This window comes from Hibiscus syriacus, unplaced genomic scaffold (assembly GCF_006381635.1).
Source record: "Hibiscus syriacus cultivar Baekdansim isolate YM2019G1 unplaced genomic scaffold, ASM638163v2 tig00111022_pilon, whole genome shotgun sequence".
NCBI classification, from domain to species: domain Eukaryota; kingdom Viridiplantae; phylum Streptophyta; class Magnoliopsida; order Malvales; family Malvaceae; genus Hibiscus; species Hibiscus syriacus.
Genome location: NW_024062956.1, coordinates 3,875,635 through 3,892,856, shown reverse-complemented (window position 1 = coordinate 3,892,856; position 17,222 = coordinate 3,875,635). Strand labels below are relative to the sequence as shown.

Below are 17,222 nucleotides of genomic sequence, written 5' to 3'. Positions count from 1 at the left end.
CCCCCATAATTTTCATTTTCCCGCTTCTTCCCCCCTCAATAATCAGTTCACGCCTAATGTTTTCCACTCCTTTCATTCTCTCCTTTTCTCTCCTGCTTTTCATCTTGATTCTCTTCTTCTTGTTAGGCCCGAGTTTGAATCCCCATCCTCTGCCGCCCATTTCCGCCTCCGATGAACTCGACGATCTCCGTCTCTTCCACCGCGCCACCGTCTCTCCCTCCCCCTCGTCCTTACAATGATTCTACTTTCTTGTTAGCTAATGCTGGTACGATTTATTTTCTTTGGTTTTCTGTTTAGTTGCATTTACAACTTTAAACTGATGAATCAGTCCTCTTCTTCTTTTTATTCTTCTTCTTGTTTGGTTTTTGACCATTCGTCTATGGCCCTCGACTATGATTCCAAGTCCGACGATGCCTGTACTACCGCCGCCGCTACTTTGTCTCGCAAAAAGGCTATCCCACCTCAACCCACCAAAAAGCTCGTCATCAAACTCGTTAAAGTTTGTGTTTTCTTTTAATTGATATGATTTCTTGTATAATTTTTTATTTGGGTATTTTTTATATATAAGATTTTCTTATTTTCAGTTAATTAGAGAATTTGATCTTAGCAATTTAGTGGCTTTGGTTGTTGGGTCGTTTTTGGAATGAAAAAATTGGGGATTAGAGGAGGTGAATTTTGGAAACTAAGGATTTTGTTCGGTCTTAAGATCTTAGGATAGGCAAATTTATATTTATTGTTTTTACTGTTATACTGAGCTAACACTAATTAATTAAAATTGGATTGTGTCATTTAGGTTATGTAAATTGAAACCTATTTCTTTGTTAGCATATTTGATGCGTGCTTGCACAATATAATAAGTTACTTCATATTTCCAAACAGCTAAATATGGATTTTAGTTAGCAGGTATTGATATTTCATATTAATAAGTCTACTTGCAAGGAACTGTAATCAGATTTGAAGTATTTTTGTTTTTCTATGCAAATCTGATTATATATTGTTTATATGAACTAATTATAAGAAACTAGAACAACATTGCATTTGCTAACAATGATAATACTTTGAAAATATACTCATAAGGGTTTCTGATACAACTTTAACTTCTCCTGGTTCTCTGTAGCAAAACCGACATTGCCTACAAATTTTGAGGAGGAAACATGGGCAAAACTGAAGTCGACCATTAATGCTATATTTATGGAACAACCAGATCCTTGTGACCTGGAGAAGCTTTATCAGGTAAGTCTCACTTTTTCCCCTTTCTCTTTATTTTGATTTTGTAGCCATTTGCAGTGTGAGCAATATTGACCCTTGGAATTGTAGTTGAAATGTGAATTCGAAAATAAAATAAATTTGGATATTATTGTTTGAAATTGTTTTAAAAATTTTAATAATTATAAATGTTTGTTTAAATTGATATTATTATGATTTAATGTAATGATAATAGCTAAGACTGCAAACCAAACAAACGTTTAATAAATCATTCGTAAATTGTTTAGCGAGAAGTTCGTTTATTTATTAAACGAATAAACATTAACAGAATTGTGTGTTCGTTTAATTAAATGAACGAACAGGAACAAAAGGCTCGTCCATTTATTTGCGTTCGGTAATTTGTTCGTTTACGTTTGTTTGTTTACGTTCGCTTATGTTTTCTAGATCCATTCGAAATATTAAGACTTAATATATTTTAACCCTAAACTCATTAATATTTTTAAACTCAATTAATTTTAAATCCAAATAAAAAAAATACTTAAATCAATTAAAGAAAATATAAATTCTAAAATCATTTGTAAAGAAAAATATTCTTCTCAAATAAAACCCCAATTAACTTTATGTTAGTTCATTTTATTCGCTTCAGAGAAAAATATTCACATTTAAGCTTTATTGACTTCTTTTTTATGGTACTGTCGAAATTCACTAAACTTGAGTTAAAAATATCTAGATTCAATTTTCTTTAATGGTGACTAGATATATATGAACCGGTACAAGCCGATTTTCTTGGGGACCGTGGATCCGAACATTGCTATGAGCAAGCTCACCAGGGCGTGCAACACTCAAAAATGTATTCGAGCGGGCGGGAAGAATAATTATCTTGATGATGTAGGAAAAGAAACCTATCACCATACCTTCTTTGAAATATTAGGGAACTGATCTTTTGTGGACTATTTCAAGAAAGAGGCAATTGAGTGGGTTTGGGAACTCCTCACTAAGGTATATATTTTATGTATTTTTTTGTTATTGTCATTGCAAAACATAAATAGTTTATGAATGTGTGTTTTTCATATCTTGGATAATATTCTGTTTGTATATCTAATTTGTTAATGATTTGATCAGTTTGGGTTTGGAATGTTGGGTGTTTGTTTGTATTGTTGATATGCTGATTTCCCCCCCCAATTTTCAAACTTGTTTGTGGAACTGTAGGTTTATGGCCTGCCTACAGATCGTATTTATGTCACTTTGGTGATGAAAAAGATGGTCTTCCTCCTGATAATGAAGTTAGAGATTTATGGCTTAAGTTTCTATCCCTGGACGTGTACTGCCGTTTGGTTGCAAAGTAAGTTTTCCCTCGAGTCTTTTTTCCCTTAATGTTTGTGCATGTGTGTGTGTGACGTGTGGCCATGATAAGTCTTAAATTTTCTAAATTTTCTGCCACATTAAGGGTATATTGAGAATCCTTCTTTACATTATTATATTTTATTCTTCTTTGCCAATAAACCAAACTATTCTTGGTGCGCCTTGTATACTTCAAAACTTATCCTGAATTTTAATTTGGATTTCATAAACCCTTATATACATATGTGTGTGTTTATGTTTTATTTGCCATGATCTTCTGCTTATTATGAAACATTAATTAATTTTTTTAATGGTCTATAACACTGAAACTGTAGGAATTTCAAAACGTGTTAGTTTTTAGAGAGTATTTATCCTATAACTTTCTTCTGCCTTGGTAATTGCATATTTGTTTTTTCTCCTTAATCCTTAGGTCATGCTCAAAGAAATAGACTTGATAGAAGTTTTGAGTGACTAGCCTCATCTAATTCTACGATCTTAGCAATGTGCAACGCATGTTTGAGATGTCTTTTGTCACAATGCCTTCAACGTTTTACATCAATTACTAGTATGGTGCATTTATGGTTAGAAATAATAAATGTTATTGTTTTCAATTTGATGGCTTGAAACAAATTATGGATGGTTACACATGCATACACTCATATATTATATTACACGAGTTGGGGCCTGATGAGAGATTAAGTTGGAAAGTGACATGTATAATTCAAAAGTTAGCATGTTATTCTAACAATCACACGTTTGCTTGCTAACTCAGCATATTACAGTGACATCTGTGTATAATTCAATTGCTTTCTAACTCTTTGATAGTAATATACTTCACTTTAAATAAGTATAAATTATATACTTATTTCATATTTTTTACTTAAGTTGGTGTTGAGAAAGAAGAATACACGGATGATGACATTGATGATATTCGCAAAGAATGGGTATCTTATGTGGCAAACTTTATTATGCCGTGATATTTTGTATCGACATATGATTACAATATTTTTAATAACTTAATGTTAATATATTGTATGCAAATGGATTGCTTATATATAATATGATATATATATTTAGTATTATGAGGCATTAAATGTGATTTAGTTTGATTATTTGTCAATCTACAATATATATATATATATATATAATTTATGACATACAATCACGACACACGAATGTGTGTCATCATTTTTAATGACGTGTGCTTCAATGACTCGCAATGCGCGTCATAAATGCGAGTCATAAATGTGTGTTATAAATGTGCGTCATAGATTTATGACACACAATTGCGTGTCATCTGAAATTTATGTCGGTGGCTTCAATGACGTGTATTTGTGCGTCATCTGCACCCATAGATGACGCGCAATGTGCGTCATTAAAGGGGTTTTTCTAGTAGTGTCGTTAAGTCTATAGATAGATATTTAGTGATGGAATTTGTTTATAATAATAAGTTTATTATGTTGATTGCGAGTTACGTAATTTTTTATTTGAACAGAGAATTATAATTGACGAGAAAGCGATTGTTAGTCGGTTTTTTATGTGAAAAAGATATCATAAGAAAGAAGATGAAGGAGATGTAAATTATGAAAGGTTCAACCCATTTTTCAGTCTTAATAAGGATATTTATAGTGATTTGTATGTCAATCGTATGGTCATTATGCTATTTGCAGACTAACGAGATAGACATATCTAATTGTCAGATCATAATTTACATTATGATAAGTCACGTGGACATATTAGATGTCTTGTTTATATATATGTGGTTGACTAGGAAGCTTGTATTTGAAATAAGTGGGCTTGTTGGAGGTTCTAATAGGTAGAAGATGGGTATGTTTGGGGACCTTAACTAACATAGTGCTGACAGTTTCAACGAGTACGATCTTACAAAAACTTGATGATTTCCGAAGACCATCTATAACGATACAAGATAAAATAATATAGTTTAGGAATCAATTGTTAAAAGTAATTTTAACTATGGTTTAATTTATCAGAATATGTGTTTATATGTGATTTTATGGGATAAATGCATGTAGTTAAACATTTTAAGGGATTAAGTGTAACACCCCCAACCCGTATCCGACCCGGATACGAGTCCGAAGTGTCACATTGACTTTTTAAACATTCATTCGTATAAAATAGTGGGTAATTTAAAACTTTGATAACATTTAATTTATTTCAAAGCGTTTACAACAGATATCAGAGTTCATACCATTTATATCTTTAGACTACATGCCAACTACACTCTGTAAACAGTACATACATTTTCTGATCTGACATTTGGTAAGGAAAACTGACCTGTCTTGCTCCGCATTACTCTTTACTCTTCTCGAAACCTACGCGTGAAACAATCACACGCTAAGTCGAAGACTTAGTGAGGCATAACGACTTATAATGCACTTCATAACATATATCAATACATGCATGTTCTGTTCTATCATGTTATACCAATTTCATGCATTCTTCGTATCATATCAGATTAATTACAGTAAATACATACAGACACATAATTCATCATTAACAGTTTATCATGTAATCACATACTCTTATTGTTAACAATTTTCAATCAAACACTATACACACACAACATCATATGATTCACATAACACATTTCAAACCACTTATAAACCCATCGTATACATATCACATTCAGTATGCTTGTTTAATCACTTTATTAGCCCATGTACACTAGTGAGAACTTAAGGTATGTGAGTACATTGAGGTTGTGCACACATATGCTGTCACCACAGCTCGATCAATGTCCCGAAGGACCAGTCCATAGATTCCGAAGAACCTAGGTAATCAGTCCATATGTCCCGAAGGACATAGGTAAACAGTCCGTATGTTCCGAAGAACATAGGTAATCAGTCCATATGTCCCGAAGAACATAGGTAAACAGTCCATATGTCCAGAAGAACATAGGTAAACCCTCGACCCTTGGCATGCCAACTATACCCCTAGCTCTCATATCACATAACATGGGCATTATCATTTATAACAGTTCACATTACTTATTCATATTCTTTCTCTTATAACCACTTATCCTTTCTTTTCAGTCACGTATCACATGTACGTGTAATCATTGATCTCATAACATATACTTGTTTTCATATATATTTCATATCATTTCACATATACACTTTCATATCACATGCCATATAAGCTCATAGCTTCTTTCACATTCTCATAGGATCACATAGTTCATATCTTATACTTTGTTTTCTCATATTCACATATATCATGTCATATGGCTCATATCTTTCTCATGCAGTCACATAGTTCAGTTTCACCTATGTTCATATATATACATTACATAGCACATACTTCTCATAACATTACATTCAAAAGCATGTTAACACATATAATCATGCATACATACAATTCATGTCATTCATATACGTATAATCATATATTCATGCATTCTAACAGAGGAAATAGACTTGTCGCAAGTCTTGTTTCCATTTAGCACCATAAACTAATTAATATGCACTCACCTGGCCTCACTAGTCAATTCAAATCTCTTATCTTTCCCCTTGATCAATCTTACTTGCCAAACGTTCCGGAATTCTTTATGCGTAGAATCTACATAAATGTACATTTCGAGATAATCATTAGGTACCTACACCTTGTAATTTGATACTAGCAACTTAAACTAACTTATTAAACCCATATTCACAATTTTCCTTTAGGGGGAATCGGTTCCCCCCCTATGGGGTATCGATTCCCTCCAGACATTCTGGAATTCTGTCGTTTGAAGGGGTATCGGTTCCCCTTGAATGGGTACCGATTCCCCTTGCCCAGAAATCAAATTTTCAACCCGAAAATTACTTCATTTTCCCTCAAACACTTCATATATCATCTCCTTTCCATTCTTAACTCTAGTACACATACTTAAACCAATCTATATTCATTTATTTCGTCTTAAACCTCAAAATCCTATCTTCCATATGAGATTCAAAAATCATACCAAATTTTCAATGTGTTCTAATTCCAATTCTAACACTCCAAATCTCTTAATTTAACCATTGACAAGTCAAATTTAACTTCAAATTCTACTTATCAATTCCTTTCCAAAATTTCATATAAAAACTCCAAATCTTTAATCTCTCTTAACCTCTCCATCATTTGTTTTTAAGATGATTTAAGCTTTCCTTAAGCTTAGTTATCATCTAATAATCAAAACCCAACCTTAAAATCAACAATTCATTTACAAACAAAGAACTTACCTTTTGAAGCTAGCCCCACGTGAAGAAGAGAAGGCAAGAAGAAGAAAGCTTCCAGATAGCTCTCTTCCCACGTGTATATAATTCCTTAAATGATCAAATGACCATTTTACCCTTTATTTCCTTTAACAATTACAAAATAACCTTCATCATATGCATCTAATAATCATAGAGCTATTTCATTCTTCTATTTTAGTCATCAAATTATGAAACTTTACAATTTGATCACTAACCCGGTATTGAGGATGTTACAAATCTCCCCTCCTTATAAGAAAATTTGTCCTCGAATTTTCACTGCACATCTTAATAGGAACATATCTTCTAATGTTCTTATGTTGCTTCCCTGACTTATTCTTTCTTGTCATCATCAAAAACTTACTTTTCAATCCCTTAGTTTTTCGACTATCTTTTTCGTTTATACCTTCATCTTCTGTTGTTTATCATATAAGCAATAACCAGTAATACCAATCCATTGTTGTCTTTTCTCTCATTCGATTATGCATTTTTCCTTTGATCTTTCTAAAATTCCATATAATGTCACTCATCACGTTGACAATAACATTCATCTCATCACTCTATATCAAAACTGTCCTCTGTACTTCCATATTTATCGTATCTGATTCTTTTAAATCAATCCCTTTCATTTCTTATACTTGTATTTTCCTTCCTGAAGGTTCCATGCAAATACTTATCTCTGTTTCTACATTATAGCTATTTGCTCAGAATATACAATTATATTCAAATTCATATCATAATCAATTAACTCAACTTTATCTTTCCTCCAATCTTATAACTCTAGCACCTTTACTCTGACAGCTAGATAATAACTTTGGTTCAGTCTAGGGCACAAGCCCTCTTATACCAATCATATACATTCTTTTCAATCTAAATTATCTTAACATTCGCTTACTCAACTTATCAATTTCACCTCTATTCTCATACATCCTGAAATTTCTTTTACTCAAACTCAACATTCTGACTTCCTGTGTCCTATAATCTGATCATCGATATACATATTCTCAAACTCTTCTTATCAATCCTCAGCTTTACTTAAATATACAAATTCTTACTTCCTTTTCCTTTACTATACCACATTACTATGATCCAAATATGCAACTGTATCCAGATCCATTACGGATTTGGTTCTCATATCCTGACAATATCTTATAATCTTATAATTCCAGTACATTCCCATCGCATATTCTCGTTAGCTAACGCTAACTTTTCCGTCTTAACTGCAAACCCTTATCATATAAACGCTCTTGCTTATACACAATGTTATTCCTTCATTTTGAACTTATAAGCTCTGACTTATACATCTTATACACTTGTCACTGATGCACTTATCCTTAAGTTCTTCTATACGTACTCATCACGTCCTTAGATCTTTTTAACATTCTTATGGTGACACCCGTTCACCATATTCTATCTTATCCACATAATAACTCTATATCGTTTTTCCGATTTCAAACGATGAAAACTTTCTATCATTATTCAGATATGATTTCAGCTTTCTGAAATCAACTTTTGATCTTACTAGGCATTTCCTGAGGTGTACGCTCTTCATCCTGCCTGGCCAGGGCAAGTGAATAGCTATCACAATCAGGAATATCACCTTTCACTTACTTTGAAATTATTACGATCGGATTTCTACTGTATTAAACTATTCTTATTCTATTAGCAAGACAACATACTCCTTACACAATCAGATCAGAAATTTTTCAATCTATGTTGGCATGTACACCTTTTATGACACTTTGGACTTCGGTTTATGCCGAGAATCGGCTAAACCTTGGCTCTGATACCATTAAATGTAACACCCCCAACCCGTATCCGACCCGGATACGAGTCCGAAGTGTCACATTGACTTTTTAAACATTCATTCGTATAAAATAGTGGGTAATTTAAAACTTTGATAACATTTAATTTATTTCAAAGCGTTTACAACAGATATCAGAGTTCATACCATTTATATCTTTAGACTACATGCCAACTACACTCTGTAAACAGTACATACATTTTCTGATCTGACATTTGGTAAGGAAAACTGACCTGTCTTGCTCCGCATTACTCTTTACTCTTCTCGAAACCTACGCGTGAAACAATCACACGCTAAGTCGAAGACTTAGTGAGGCATAACGACTTATAATGCACTTCATAACATATATCAATATATGCATGTTCTGTTCTATCATGTTATACCAATTTCATGCATTCTTCGTATCATATAAGATCATATCAGATTAATTACAGTAAATACATACAGACACATAATTCATCATTAACAGTTTATCATGTAATCACATACTCTTATTGTTAACAATTTTCAATCAAACACTATACACACACAACATCATATGATTCACATAACACATTTCAAACCACTTATAAACCCATCGTATACATATCACATTCAGTATGCTTGTTTAATCACTTTATTAGCCCATGTACACTAGTGAGAACTTAAGGTATGTGAGTACATTGAGGTTGTGCACACATATGCTGTCACCACAGCTCGATCAATGTCCCGAAGGACCAGTCCATAGATTCCGAAGAACCTAGGTAATCAGTCCATATGTCCCGAAGGACATAGGTAAACAGTCCGTATGTTCCGAAGAACATAGGTAATCAGTCCATATGTCCCGAAGAACATAGGTAAACAGTCCATATGTCCAGAAGAACATAGGTAAACCCTCGACCCTTGGCATGCCAACTATACCCCTAGCTCTCATATCACATAACATGGGCATTATCATTTATAACAGTTCACATTACTTATTCATATTCTTTCTCTTATAACCACTTATCATTTCTTTTCAGTCACGTATCACATGTACGTGTAATCATTGATCTCATAACATATACTTGTTTTCACATATATATTTCATATCATTTCACATATACACTTTCATATCACATGCCATATAAGCTCATAGCTTCTTTCACATTCTCATAGGATCACATAGTTCATATCTTATACTTTGTTTTCTCATATTCACATATATCATGTCATATGGCTCATATCTTTCTCATGCAGTCACATAGTTCAGTTTCACCTATGTTCATATATATACATTACATAGCACATACTTCTCATAACATTACATTCAAAAGCATGTTAACACATATAATCATGCATACATACAATTCATGTCATTCATATACGTATAATCATATATTCATGCATTCTAACAGAGGAAATAGACTTGTCGCAAGTCTTGTTTCCATTTAGCACCATAAACTAATTAATATGCACTCACCTGGCCTCACTAGTCAATTCAAATCTCTTATCTTTCCCCTTGATCAATCTTACTTGCCAAACGTTCCGGAATTCTTTATGCGTAGAATCTACATAAATGTACATTTCGAGATAATCATTAGGTACCTACACCTTGTAATTTGATACTAGCAACTTAAACTAACTTATTAAACCCATATTCACAATTTTCCTTTAGGGGGAATCGGTTCCCCCCCTATGGGGTATCGATTCCCTCCAGACATTCTGGAATTCTGTCGTTTGAAGGGGTATCGGTTCCCCTTGAATGGGTACCGATTCCCCTTGCCCAGAAATCATATTTTCAACCCGAAAATTACTTCATTTTCCCTCAAACACTTCATATATCATCTCCTTTCCATTCTTAACTCTAGTACACATACTTAAACCAATCTATATTCATTTATTTCGTCTTAAACCTCAAAATCCTATCTTCCATATGAGATTCAAAAATCATACCAAATTTTCAATGTGTTCTAATTCCAATTCTAACACTCCAAATCTCTTAATTTAACCATTGACAAGTCAAATTTAACTTCAAATTCTACTTATCAATTCCTTTCCAAAATTTCATATAAAAACTCCAAATCTTTAATCTCTCTTAACCTCTCCATCATTTGTTTTTAAGATGATTTAAGCTTTCCTTAAGCTTAGTTATCATCTAATAATCAAAACCCAACCTTAAAATCAACAATTCATTTACAAACAAAGAACTTACCTTTTGAAGCTAGCCCCACGTGAAGAAGAGAAGGCAAGAAGAAGAAAGCTTCCAGATAGCTCTCTTCCCACGTGTATATAATTCCTTAAATGATCAAATGACCATTTTACCCTTTATTTCCTTTAACAATTACAAAATAACCTTCATCATATGCATCTAATAATCATAGAGCTATTTCATTCTTCTATTTTAGTCATCAAATTATGAAACTTTACAATTTGATCACTAACCCGGTATTGAGGATGTTACATTAAGTATATTTTTAATTTTGTTTAAAGAGACCTAATAATTATTAGGGTAAGCTACCTTATATAACACTCAATTTTACTCGTTGACTAGTTTATACCACTGAACTTTTAATTTTATCAGTTATAATACTAAACTCTAGTTATACATTCAATTATGCTGTCGTTAAATCACTAAACGGAATAATAATATGATTAACATTTGTTGACGTGACATATCACACTAAAACGATGCCCTATCATTTTTTGTATTTTACTCACAGTTGCAACAATTACTCAAGATATTGAATGTAGTAACTTCAAACAGTAACACAAAACAAATAAAACAATAGTGATGGAGATTGGATACAATAGATAAAAGTTAAACAAACATCATGATATTATAAATTAAATATAAATCTTAATTAGACAGAACAGATACGAAAATTGTCCGTATTGAAACATCCTTTGGCTACCTTGCTCTTGTCTTTCCTGTTCTTTGACATGATTCCGTGATCCCTTCCCCATGTTGCAACATTTTCAGAACCAAATTCTTCTTTTCTTTACCCAAATTCACATTTCTAACCCCTACTCCTTACAACCATGTCCATGGATGATAGGGATATTACTGTTACATAATTTCCAAACAAAACCAGTGTTTCTCATGTTGTCACGACACGTAGATTCCCTTAAAAGTATGAAATCTTAATTAAGATTGATGTTGACGTCATGTAGTCAACTCAAACTAAAATCCACAAAAATTACTATTTATTTTTCATTTATTTTATTCGGGGATAAAAAGGCAATTTTACCAAATATCACCTCAGACCTATTAATTACATGTTAGGCATCATCTCTCTTAATATTATCAATCTAGCACTCTTTCCGACAAAACGCAAATAACTATATGTACCTTCGTTGGGTTCTGTCCGAGCTGACGTCATGTAAGGAAAAGCGCGGATCGTTATCCGCACATTCGCTGAACCTCTGATATATATGGAAGGCGCGGATCATGAAGCGCACCTTCCATGGGAAATGTTGACATGACGCAACATCAGAAGGCACGTTCAAGGGGTATGCCTTCCAAGGTCCACATCATCCCTTAAAGCATTTTAAAAAATAATACAATAATGTATAAATAGATTCATTAGATATAGAAATAGAAAAAGTTAAGGAATACACCTTTTAACTTTTATCCCACATCGTCAACAAACATAATTTAAATACTCTAATATGTTTATATAAGTTAACCCCATTAAACTCTTCAACTCATGAAACTAATATGTATTAAATTATGATGTTAGCCCCTATAGTTTTATTTTTTAAAACATTTTTATAAAAGGTTTTAAGGGATGATGTGAACCTTGGAATGCATGCCCCTTGAAATATACCTTTTGACGTGGCACCATGTCAACATTTCCCATGGAAGACGCGCTTCATGATCGGTTCCTTCCGTATATGTCAGAGATTCAACGAAGGTGTGGATGACGATCCGCGCCTTTCCTTATGTGGTGCCACCTTGGACAGAACCCCGCGAAGGTGCGGATGGTGATTTGTGCTTTGTCAGAAAGGGTGCTAGATCGGTAATATTAGGAGAGAGTGTGCCTAACAGTTAATTAATGGGTCTAAGAGTTGTATTTTGGTAAAAACACCCCAAAAATGTTATTGCAACCATTAAATAAATAATCATTATTTATTAAGATTACTACTTATTAACTATTATTCATAAAAATAAATAGGAAATAGGAAAGCAAATTTAAGGCCAATAGAAGAGAGGGAAAGATCGATTACGTTATCTAGATGATGATGTGCAGGGAATAAAAACGATTTTTTACGAGCAAAGAATAGTAAAATGCATAATCCATAATGACTGTCTCTTCTTGGATTATATCAATTATCATTAGAAGCCTATCGTTCATATCCACAAGAGTATGACTTTGTAAAAAACTTGGATGTTTTATTAACTATTTTTACTATATCGATATTATAAACCTCTACTTCAAGTTTCTGAATATTGAATCTTCAAGCAAGGATCTTAATTTCGTAGATTATCCATAGTTTAGTAAGAAAAACTGAGCACCTACCATGCTCTTTGTATATTTTTATATATTTAATAGATTAATTTTTTATCATATAATATATTAACTTTCCTTTCATCTTTTTTCATAAGAAAGGAGAATGAAAACCTAACAGCTAATATCATAGTACCCTAGCTATACACCACTAGTCATAAAAAGAAGAAGGGCTTCTTAGTTCTTACCCTAAGGGAAAAACATAAACTGGTTTCTCAAAATAACTCAAGTTTCCTTATTTTGTAAGAAAGAAATAGTAGAAAAAGGCATATAATACTAAAAAGGTCAGTTTGTGATATGGGAAGAGGAAGGGTTGAGTTGAAGAGGATCGAGAACAAGATAAATCGACAGGTTACCTTTTCTAAGAGAAGGAATGGTCTGCTGAAGAAAGCTTATGAGCTTTCCATTCTCTGTGATGCTGAGGTTGCTCTCATCATCTTCTCTAGCCCTGGCAAACTCTATGAATTTTCCAGCTCTAATAGGTAAATATATCTTTTTTTCTTTCTTTTTGGGTTTGGATTTTCTGGGGTTTTCAGAGATCTAATTAAGTCACTGCAAAACTTTGGATTTATATATCATGGTGATTCATTCTGTTCCTTATGTTAACAAACAAGATGTTCTTATCCCTATTTTTTGGATTTTTTTATGCTTCATATCTTTGATTTATTTTCACAGCTTTTGAGAACCCTAAAATAGGGTGTTTTTCTGGTAAAAATGTTATAATTGTAATTTTTTCCATAATTATAAAACTAAATATTTTATTTTTCCCCTTTACGTGTTCAGAGAGCTTAAATTACTTGTTAATGAATAACGATCTGTGCAGATTAATAAGTTTTCCTTACTTTTTTTATATGTTTTGTTTCATATTAAACACAGTTTAATGATAGTTTGAGAGCTATAATTAATTTATTAATTATGGTCTTGCAAATGTTGCCTTTAATGTCAATGTTTTTAGTCCAATTTGCATAAGCAAAACAATATATATGTATATTAATGTGATTATCCAGGGCAGCTTTCAAGTATGTTATCAATTGACACGCACATAAACGCACGATTAATCAGTGTTTGATCAATGAACTAATTGTCTCGTGTGTCTGGTGACTGTACAACTCAAAGTTCAGCTTTCTTCAAAAGCTTACTGCAAAATTTATGCTATTTTTTGGGTAGCCACTTAGGGCCACCCCTCCTCTCTCATATCTTTCCTTCATCAATGCTACAATAGAAAGAAAACAATTATGTGAATTTGCACACTTTAATTCACAGCTCTAATATTTTTTCTTTAATTCATTGTTTTTATGTTTGCAGCATTGGTACGACACTAGAGAGGTACAACAGGTGCACCTATGGAGCATTGGAGCCTGGTCAAACAGAAATGGACACACAGGTTGTTTACTTATGATTCTCCACATATTTTAAATCCATGCATTAACCTCTTTATTTATTTATATTTCTGATTTATCAGTATAAACACCAGTTTAGATATATATATGGATATGATTTTTTTTTAAGTGTTGTATGTCATCAAGCAGAGCAACTACCAAGAATATTTGAAGCTCAAAGCAAAAGTTGAGTCCCTTCAACGTTCACAGAGGTAATATCAACAAAACATAGTTTTAAAATTTCCCTAACATACATACATACATACATCTTCTGTATATTTGCCATTCCCGTGAATATACATGAATGTACTTGGTGTTTTATAGACTTTTTCTGGGGGAAGATTTAGGAGACCTGGGCTCTAAGGAACTGGAACAGCTTGAGCATCAGTTGGACTTGTCATTGAAGAAGATCAGGTCGATAAAGGTATCTAAATGTAATTAATGTATGCTGTTTTTGATGCTTCATGTTATGAATCTGGAAAATAGTTCTATTGCTTTCCTTTTGATTAATGGTGAAATTGTGCTTTTTAATTCATGCAGACGGATATTATGGTTGAGCAACTTTCTGAACTTCAAAGAAAGGTATAAAACAGCATTGCGAATTCATTTTATTTGATGTTTTTTGAGAAAATAATAATGACATCCTAATAAGTAATATCAAAATGAGTTTTAGATTGTTCGCCGGCATATAGTTGTGTTATATGTGTGTGTGTCTGCATAATATTATTGTGCTTTCTGATATCAACGTGGACCTACTTTTGTTTACAGGAAGAAATGCTACTGGAAAATAACAGAATCCTGCGAAAGAAGGTAAAAAAAAAAACTTCATTTCAGTCCTTGTTTTCATATAAGGCTTAACTATGTTAAGAGTATGAAATATGAGTATATGAAATCATTTTGCAAGTTTTATATACATTGATGGCCATGCAGTTGGATGAACATAGTTCCACAACATGGGAGGCATACAACCAGCAAGCTCCTCAGTCACAGGGATTTCTGGAGCCCTTACAAGGCACCACTTCTCTGCACATTGGGTAACTTATTTTGTAGAATTCAAGGACATTATCTCTTGCTATATATTCTCACTTTCAACTGTTGTTGCTGCAGTTACAATATCCAAGCTTTATCAGATCAGGCCACTGCTACAACTTCAGCACACAATGGATTCGTCCCCGATTGGATGCTTTGATTGTTTTCATATTTCAATAAATAAGGAAATTCTAACATATATTTTGCTGTGTTTAACTGTTCTATTATCAAGTGTGCTTGATGATTTGGGGTGAAGCTTGTAATAATACGGATTCAAACATTATTATGAACTCTACATGTTACTCGTAATGTATATGCTACCCTTTCGTATTAAATGTTTCAGTACTCATGAAATTTGAATATAAATATATATTATCTTTAATCTATAATTTTAGAAGAAAACATATGAATTAAATACAAATTTGTTGTGCATAATATATATTTTGTATTTATTCATAAAAAGGTGGGACAGGTATTTGTCTTTTCAAGCAGATGAGTATGTGAATAAAGTATGTGGCACGTTGAGAGCCACGTGGATACACCAATTACAAATTAATTGTCTTAAATCTCAATTATAATTTTTATTAAATTATTATTCGAATTAAATATTTAAGAGATTTATCCTTTTATATTAAAATTTAACAATTAATAAATTTTGACATTTAACATTTTAAATATTATTATAATTTGATCTTAACTTTTAAAAATTAACGCTCAAAACTATACTAATATATTTTTTCTAACCTATTTTCATCATTTTCTCCTTCACTATTATTCTCCATTTTCTCCATTATGGCATTGCTGCAAATATTTGGGTAAACTAAATGTTTAATATTTAAAATATAACTTTTGTTCTGTTTTAATAATTAAATTTTTATTTTTTTTAAATCACACCTAACATTGAATTTTTATGTCATTTTGGTACCTATCTATAAAAACTTAAGGAAAGAAAAATTAACGGAAGAGTTGACATGAAATTATTTTTATGTTTTTTATATTCTATGCGTGATTTAATGACGCTTCTTCGTCCTCTTCCTCTGTTACACCATGCAGAAGCAAAAACCATATTTTAGAATCAGATCACGTCAAATTCAACAACATTTGCTACAAATTTTACAACTTTGAATTAGTATTGTTCATTGATGGCAACACATAGAGCCACTATTACCTAGCTAGCTCTTCATTTTTCTTAGAAGCTCGTGTTCAACACATATATGGGTATTTGAATAGATGAAAAAAATATTCGAAAAACAAATGAACACATGCGTGTGTACAAAGCTAAGACCTTCACATTCTTTTTAGCAATAAAAGCAACAAAAAGAAAACATAATCTCAAACACTAAAGAAACTTTGATTCTTTCTCAGGACCCCCGTTATGGGGGAAACAAAAATCCCATGCAAAACCCAGTAAGCTGATCTAATTTGAAATAAACTAAAATTTCAAAAAAAAAAATGATGAAAAGATGGTGAGATAAAGCTAAGCAAAAATGATTTGAAATTGAAACTTGAAAAAGGAAAAAATTACATTTGATGGAAACAATCTTTGTATCTGTAAACAGAGAAAGTATACACAAATGTGGGAGGCTTGCCTTTAAAGCATATATGGTCTAAGAGAGGAAGATGAAGAAGCATTATTAAAACACACGTGGAATATAAAAAACATAAAAATAATTCTACGTCAATCTCGTTCAATTAAGTTGTTAACGGTGGGTATTAAAGTAAAAAAAATTAAATGTTAGATATAATTTAAAAAAATAAA

At 32.3% G+C, this 17,222-nt stretch overlaps 1 protein-coding gene across 1 annotated transcript; it reads left to right on the top strand.

The window, feature by feature from the left end:
• The first annotated feature begins 13,189 nt into the window (after positions 1-13,189).
• LOC120150218 (MADS-box protein CMB1-like) lies at positions 13,190-15,773 on the top strand. The gene is made up of 8 exons (XM_039162909.1): positions 13,190-13,537; positions 14,361-14,439; positions 14,585-14,646; positions 14,759-14,858; positions 14,975-15,016; positions 15,203-15,244; positions 15,365-15,468; positions 15,542-15,773. Exons 1-8 carry the CDS (start codon positions 13,353-13,355, stop codon positions 15,621-15,623), a joined length of 696 nt encoding a protein of 231 aa, XP_039018840.1. The 5' UTR covers positions 13,190-13,352; the 3' UTR covers positions 15,624-15,773.
• The last annotated feature ends 1,449 nt before the right edge of the window (positions 15,774-17,222 follow it).